General features: G+C 40.2%; 1 protein-coding gene across 1 annotated transcript; it reads left to right on the top strand.

Moving 5' to 3' along the window:
• The first annotated feature begins 3,656 nt into the window (after nt 1–3,656).
• LOC121171639 (T-cell surface glycoprotein CD1b-2-like) lies at nt 3,657–7,801 on the top strand. Its single transcript, XM_041003396.1, has 6 exons — nt 3,657–3,828; nt 4,065–4,331; nt 4,945–5,223; nt 5,412–5,687; nt 5,999–6,089; nt 6,823–7,801. Exons 1-6 carry the CDS (start codon nt 3,762–3,764, stop codon nt 6,842–6,844), a joined length of 1,002 nt encoding a protein of 333 aa, XP_040859330.1. The 5' UTR covers nt 3,657–3,761; the 3' UTR covers nt 6,845–7,801.
• The last annotated feature ends 222 nt before the right edge of the window (nt 7,802–8,023 follow it).

The raw sequence follows: 8,023 nt of genomic DNA, 5'->3' as shown, positions 1-8,023 counted from the left end.
AAATGTACTTTAAAAATCCTTACAATGACAGCCAACACATAATCATTAGTTGTACTCCTGTACACTAATAACAACTCACATTATAATGAAATCAAGAAAGCAGTCTAGGAGCAGGTGCTTGGTTAAAGGGGTTCATATGCTGTCTGTAACATTCAAATGACCTATGAGAGGGCTTGGTTCAAATGTCAGCTCCACTCTGGTTCCCAGGTTCTTAAGAATAAACACCCAGGAAGGCAGAAGGTATGACTCAAGAAATTGGATCCTTGTCATAGATATGCTAGAGCAAGATTGGGTTCCTGGTTGTTGATTTCTGCTTGGCCCCGCCCTGACTGATGCAAGCATATTGAGAAGTGAATTAGCCTATGGAGGTTCTCTTTTCCTCTCTCTGTCTTTCTCTCTCTCTCTCTCTCTCTCACTCTCTGGCTCTTTGAATAAATTAACTAGAGCAAGACAGCGATCTTATTTACCATAACATGGAAAGAATAAAGCAAGTAGCAATAACCTGAGCCTAGGCAGTATATGACTTGTATTCTGAAAACTATATTATATTCATGAATTCACATCAAGATAACATAAGTTGTTTGAAAGGTGCCTTGTGTTCATGGAGAAAAAAATACGAATGCTGTGGCAAGATACAGACTAAATGTTATAATTATCAAATTCACAGTGACAGATTTTTAACAAAATAGAAAGAGGGAAAAAAAATTTAAAGCTTGTAAAACAGAAGACATAAAACATAAAATCTCTTGAAATGGAGGTGTAAAGCTAGAGATATCACATTTCCTGATTTTGAAATACATGTTTAGCTTTTAAATATGTTATGCTGACAGAGTGTTTAAAAGTGATGGATATGTTCATTAACTTTAATCTTTCATAATATATAAATTATACTCATAGGCACATAATTATTTGAAAGGCTAAAATAATTTTTTTTATCAAGTAGTATGAAGCTGGTATAAAGAGATGCATCAGGAGTATTTGAAGAGTTCTAGAAATGTGCATTATGAAAAATTGTGGTGCAAAGTAGCACCCTAGTTGGCACCCATATGGATGCTGGTGTTTGCAGGTGGAGGATTAGCCAGTTGAACCAAGCTTCTGGCCCCAAAGTGTTTTTCTTCTTTTCTGTTACAACAGAATTTTTGGATCGTTATTATATTTGTAACAGTTTTTCACTGTTTAATTCCTAATCTCATTTGCTCTCATTAGTGCAGGTGTGAGACTTTTTCCAGGGATTTCTTGATTAAGAGAACTAAGGATCTTATTGTTGAAATATTTGCTACATCCAGGCTTGTTTGGTGCCTGGATCATTCAAGGAAGAAGTATCTTTGCAGCACTATAGAGGAACTGCTGCATAGAGACGTGGAGTGTTCTCTTATTGGTGTCACTGGCATGTTTCCGTGAAATGGCTTAATGCAAAGGCAGGCAGGCGATGAGTGATAACAGTGATGGCAACAATTACAGGCATTATCGAAGTGTGACTTGGACTGGCAAACACTGATCCTGTCAAGAAAACTTCAATGGCTCCCTCAAACACTGGCCAGGATTCTGGAGATTCAACTCTCCAAAATTCCTGATTTTCAGAATAATCTGCGCATACTCCTGTTGGTGCATTTGGCTCACTCTCAAGAGTGGCTGTTATTGCTCCCTGATGTCACTGTCACATTGCTGTCAGCAGTGTTTTTATTAGCCAAAGAATGTGTGTTTTCATTATGGTTGTACGAATGTCCTGCATTATGACTACATTCTTACAATGAGTTTATACAAGAAAACCCATAGCATATGGAAAAAACTGATATTTTAAATGTATTACATAGAATGAAGAACTTCATGTGTCTATCAATGACAGGTAATTTTAAGGCTGCTCTTCCTATGGTTGTTACCAAAAGGTGAATTAAATGACATCATGTATTGGGAAGTTGCAATAATGAGAAAAGCTTTGAAATTTGAGCAGTTATTGTGAGCTTTCCAATTAGTGACAGCTGGTTTCAGGCAATTTTCAAAATATTTATTTATTTATTTATTTATTTAAAATGTTTTTTTTATTGGAAAGGCAAAAACACAGAGAGGAGGCGAGATAGAGAGGAATATCTTCCGTTCGATATTTCACTTCCCAAGTGAATGCAACAAATGGAGCTCAGCCAATCTGAGGCCAGGATCAAGGAGCTTCTGGATTTTCCACGTGGATGCAGGGTCCCAAGGATTTGGGCCATCCTGTACCTGTTTTGCAGGCCACAATGATCCAGATTGATGGGAGTCAGGGCTGCTGTGATTCGACCTGGCGAACTTATGGAATCTTGGCGCATGCAAGGCCAGTACTTTAAGCATTATGTTTTGGCGCTCGGCACAGATATTTTTATATTTATTTGAAAGGCAGAGTTACAGATAGAGAAAGAGAGACAGAGAGATCATCATGTCTATGGTTCACTCCCCCAATCATCACAACATGTGGAGATGCACCAGTCTGAGACCAGGAGCTTCCCCTTGGTCTCCCATGTGAGTGCAGGAGTCAACCACCGGGTCATCATCTGCTGCTCTCTCAAGCACGTTATCAGGCAGCTGGATTGAGAGTTAAGCCACAGAGACATGAATTGGTGCCCACATAGGATGCTGGCAGCACTACAGAATCTTGACCTGAAATATCTCAGCGCAGGACCCTGAGGCTCTTATTGCTAATGTTGAGTCATTCATTCCAAGAATAGAAAATGCCACTTTACTCATTGTGTTTCTTCTTGTCAATATAACAGAATTTGCTATTGAACTCACTTCCTATATAAAATGGTTCACCATTACATTTCAGCATGATGAAATCTAGATCTATGTCAATGTATACAGACATATGCTCTTAATTGGCAGACAAATCTGACTTACACTAAGATATTTGCAAGAGTACAGTGTTTTTGCTAGGTATATTCGAAACATAGTGTTGATAAGTGTTAAAAGTATTCCAATTGGTGTAGCAGGTGACATTTCAAAGAGTATCTGTGAACACTTCATTGGAAAAGGAATTGTTGACAGAATATTGCTCCACAGATCATGCCTAGACAGTGATAGGAAAGGCCTCAGGATCATTTTTATCCTCCAAGATCACTACAGGCTAAAACTTTTGTTTGGATTCTCTACTGCAAAATCAGTCATATTGGACAGTGAAACCTAGGTCTGTTATTGTAGTCAGGTATTATTTTTCATGCTTTGCCTTCATAATGTGAGTACTAACACACAATCAGATTTAAATGTGATGTTGTGGACACAAGACAGAAAAGGCAGGTTTAGAAAGAGGAGATATTGAAGACACTGGCAATGGGTAAGACACTTCTCTGTCCTCACCAGAGAAGTGAGGACAGGGGAGTGAGTTGGACAGATAGTCTTGGAGGATCCTTCTACGTTGAAGAGATTAGATTGGAATCTGGGAGACCCTAAAATTTCCTATTTTAAGATGCAGGATAGAAGGTCAAGCAGGTGAACTGAATGATCTTTCCTAATTACACGTGTGCCTTTTGTCCGTGGTCTGAGGAAGGTGAGGACTGTCAGCCAAGGGGCAGTGGTGAGAAAAAATTTACAAGTCAGAGTTGGAGAGGAAATGAGAGGTAGGAGGCACTGGGTGGGGAGGGCACTTGTTTTTTTCTGGCTCCAATATGTGATTTGGATGATGAAGATACTTGTCAGCCAGAAGAGAGCCTGAGTCACTGCACAGGGCCAAGAAAAGGTTAGATTAATCTAAAGATCAAACACCAGTTCTGAGTGAGGAGTAAACGCACAGTGAAATGCTGCTGCTGCTGCTGCCACTCCTAGTCCTGGCAGATCTCCTCCCAGGTGGTGACAATAAGGACGGTAAGAACAACTGGCAGCTGCCAGCACTGGTGCAGAGGGTCTGCATACAGTCAGTGCTGTGCTTACACCGGGGTGCTGTTCCCTCTGGTTCTCTCTACAGCTCTGGTGTATCTCAAAGTCTCAGGCTTGTGGAATGCTTAGGCTGTGGGTTCAGTGTCTGATTCTCTTCAATTTTCATTCTCTCTAACTTCCTCCTGCTTTCTTCTTCTCACCATGTGATTCTTCTTTCCTTACAGCCCTCCAGGGACCGACATCTTACCATGTCATCCAGATCTCATCCTTTATAAACAGCTCCTGGACACAAACTGAAGGCTCAGGCTGGATGGAAGATTTGCAGATTCACAGATGGGACAGTGATAATGGCACTGCCGTATTCCTGACATCTTGGTCTAAGGGTAACTTCAGTGATGAGGAGCTGTTTGAGCTGATAGGGCTCTTCCGAATTTACTTCTCTGGACTCACAAGGGAACTGCGTGACCACCTCCTTGAATTCCAGATGCACTGTGAGTTCAGCCTTCCCTGATATACTCTGCATGGCTACTTTCACTTTCTGACTGAGGCTGCCCCTCCCTGGCATTCTCCTGGCCTTTTATTTTTTTTGCTGTACTCACCATCACACTTGCTCTTACTTTCAGTGCGTTCTCATGGCATCTTCACACTTTCTGAAAGATTCCTATTCTTGAGAACTCTTCAATCTTTGGAAGTTCTAGGCTTCCCTTCAAAATAGTCTCTCTGTGACTTGTACTTCAAACACCCTTATTTCTCTTATCTTAGGTCTGAGTGACCTAACCTGTGTCTCCTTCCTCTAACCCAGCTCCTCAGCTTTCTGCCTGCACTCCTCCAAAAGATTCAAGTCTGAAATAGTGTGTTTCTCTCTCCACCATGAAGTTCCTGGCATCCTTCCTCTCCTTTTATTGCCTCTACAGCTTCATCACAGCCCCTCTGCATCCTTAACACAAACACTTCTCCCCAGTTTTTGTGTTCAATGGTATTAGTGACTTTTGACTCATTCCACAACTGAAAGCAACTCAAAAAATAAAGTGTAAACTCGTATTCTTACACCTGCCTTTATTTGATGTTTACTGCTGAGTGACTAAGTGTCTGCTTTCTCCCCAGATCCCTTCGAAATGCAGGGTATAGCAGGCTGCGAGTTGCATTCTGGAGGTGCCATCGAAAGTTTCTTGAGTGGAGCATTTGCAGGACAGAATTTCCTGACCTTCAAGAATTATTCATGTTTGCCTGATCCAAAAGCTGGTACGAGCGCTGAGAAAGTATGTACACTAGTTTCCCAATACAAAGGAATCTGTGATATTGTAGAGATACTACTCTACAAAACCTGTCCACGGTTTCTTCTTGGTGTCCTTGAAGCAGGGAAGGCCGACTTGCAGAGGCAAGGTAAGTCCCACCGTGTTTCACTTCTTACCACCACCTGTAACTTTCAGAAGAGAGATAGCCAAAGATAGAGGATTTCCTTTGCTGGTCAAAGGAATAGATGAGGATGCTGTCCAACCTGTGGATTCTGGGACCCTATGCTTTGCAATAGGATCACAAGACAACATCATTCTTGCTGTTTCTTGCCCCAGTGAAACCCAAGGCCTGGTTGTCCAGTGGCCCCAGTCCTGGGCCTGGCCGTCTTCTGCTGATATGCCACGTGTCTGGGTTCTACCCAAAGGCTGTGTGGGTGATGTGGATGCGGGGTGAAGAGGAGAAGGTGGATCAGCAACATGAAATCCTTCCTTTTGCTGATGGGACGTGGTATCTGCGAGTGACCTTGGATGTTCCTGCTGAGGAAGCAACAGGCCTGTCTTGTCGGGTGAAGCACAGCAGTCTAGGAAACCGAGACATCGTCCTCTTCTGGGGTGAGAAAGAACCAGGGCCCGGGTGTGAAAATGTAATAGAGAGTCTTCCCAAATCCAGGAGCACTGGGAAGGGTTAGTGTTGACCAGAGGGTAAACAGGAATAAGGAGAGAGGGACAGAGGCATGAACACACAGAAACTGAGTGAAAGAGAGAGAGAGTTGAGAGAGAAAGTTGGAAATATGAAACAGGGAACCAGAGATGATCAAACATTTGTAGTATTTTCAGTGTGATGATATAGTGGGCCGTGAAAAACAGAGCATTGGCTCTATGGAAATTGCAGTGACTTTTCTGTGTTCTCTTTAAATTACCAGGACGCTCTGTCTCCATTGGCTTGATATTTTTGGCAATTCTGCTCTGTTTAGCCATTTTGCTGTTCCTGGCCCTATGGTATTGGAGGCGCTGGTGAGTATCTCTCGTTAGTCTCCCTCTGTCCCCTTCTCAGTGGTTTCCACCACTTCACGTAGTTGGTGCTTTTGTAAGAAGACTTTTCACCTTGTCCTTGTCTTCCCAACTCCCTGTCTCCTCTGTAGTAACATACACTGGTGACATTTATCACTTTTCCCGTTGTTAATGTTCAGATCAGGTGTGCTACTGAATTCAGAGTTTTGTGCAACCTTTATCATTACATGCCTCAGATCCCCTTTCCTCTCACAAAACTGAAACTCTTTAACCACTGCCCTCCATTACCCTCCTCCTCCCTGACCTGGGCAAGAACCATTAGAATTTCTACCTCTGTGAGTTTAACACCTCACTCTAGGCCCATCCTGCAAGGGAAGTCATGTAATATTTATTTGTTGTGGCTAATTTATCTTTTTAGTATAATGCCTTCAAGGCTTATGTTGGAGCACATGTCAGCCTTTGCATCCTTGTTAAGGCTGTTTAATATTCATTCCTGTCCATCTTTGTACCACATTCTGTTTTGTTTTTCCATTCGTATGTTAACGCTCATTCCAGTTCTTCAGCATTTGCCTATTGCAAATAATGACCTAATGCATATGGGTGTGTAAAAAGCAGAGACACACAAACTTATCTGCCTCAAATTTCTGTCTCCTTCTCTTTTTCTCTCTGTATCTCTGTCTATACATATTTATAGGTATATATTTACATAATAAAACCTGTCTTATATTTTTGGCAGGTCCTATCAGGATATCATATGAACTTTTTTTACATCGTCTCCCTCATTTGCAATAAATTGTGAGAAGCACAGAAATCAATATTTCTTCCAATATTTTAGGTGAAACCAAATTTTGAGATTGTAAATTTCATATTGTCTATACCAATGTAAAAGTAATTAAACTTTTTCATTATTAGGTGCTATCAATAATAGCATTCATTATTATATCAACATTTACTACTTGTTCTGCACTTTTTGAGATTACTTAAAATTTTATATCTTGTGCTCTCTTGATGTATCACATACTGGGTTGAAAATGGTAAAGTCTGTTGCTTATCTTTCTTGTTTATTTTGTGTGTATAATTATAGATATTATTATTTATATGTATATACATGTGTATATATGCTCAGATGTAGTTTGCTGAGTTTAAATCTGTGTATTTAATTTTTTCAATGTGTGAAGTAGAAAATATTTCTTTTTTCTTATTCCTAATGGGAGGTTAGAGGGTTTTGTTTTGTGTATAAATGTGTATATTCCGCATCAAAAGTGGGACACATTCACAAGAGAGGGGTTAATGCTGGAAATTATCATAATTTTATGACCAGTTCAAAAAAATGAATCTATTGCTTGACTGCTTGTTTAACTGTTTCTTAGCACATTTTCCATGTGTTTTGAGTGAGTTCTGCAAATTTCTTTGCTTATACCTAAAGCTTGTTTATAGTATCTGTATGACATTAGTGCTTACTGGGCTCATTGTAATGGCCTTTCTCTGTGTTGGTAATTGATTCTTCACCTCTTTCTTGTGCTTTTTCTCCCTTCTTGCCAAATTTCACTTTTGTACGGTTTTGAAAGACACAAATCTTGGCTATATTGCTTTTCTGCATTATTTTCCTCTTTACACTGTTTCTCCTTTGTCTGTTTCATTTGCTTTCATAAGAGAGATCCTATGAGAAAAGATCCTGCAAGATACATATTAAGAAACTGTACATGGATTTCAGAATCTTTTTTTACGGAATCAAAGTTCTCTCTGTGTCTGCAGTCAAATATGAAAATAATTTCAAAAAGGGAGCAGAAAGAATGACAAGTGGCAAAAGTTAGGGACATCAGTTTTATAATGTGAACATGTTCCATTCCTGACTTAAAGTGAGAAGTTTTGACTGTTTACAAATAAAGCCAAGAAATTCAAACATTTCATTCCTTGTTGTTTAGAGAGGCTATAGC

This window comes from Ochotona curzoniae, unplaced genomic scaffold, assembly GCF_017591425.1.
Source record: "Ochotona curzoniae isolate NIBS_2020 unplaced genomic scaffold, NIBS_Ocur_1.0 scaffold_2683, whole genome shotgun sequence".
NCBI lineage: Eukaryota > Metazoa > Chordata > Mammalia > Lagomorpha > Ochotonidae > Ochotona > Ochotona curzoniae.
Note: the sequence above shows the minus strand (reverse complement) of the source record. Positions and strands in the feature narration are given on the sequence as shown.

Excerpts from the sequence above, each read along its gene's own strand:
- LOC121171639 (XM_041003396.1), top strand. The coding sequence starts at position 3,762 with ATGCTGCTGCTGCTGCTGCCACTCCTAGTCCTGGCAGATCTCCTCCCA. Across the intron at positions 5,224-5,411 it reads GGCCGACTTGCAGAGGCAAG|TGAAACCCAAGGCCTGGTTG; the intron begins GTAAGTCCCACC and ends TTCTTGCCCCAG. Across the intron at positions 5,688-5,998 it reads AGACATCGTCCTCTTCTGGG|GACGCTCTGTCTCCATTGGC; the intron begins GTGAGAAAGAAC and ends TTAAATTACCAG.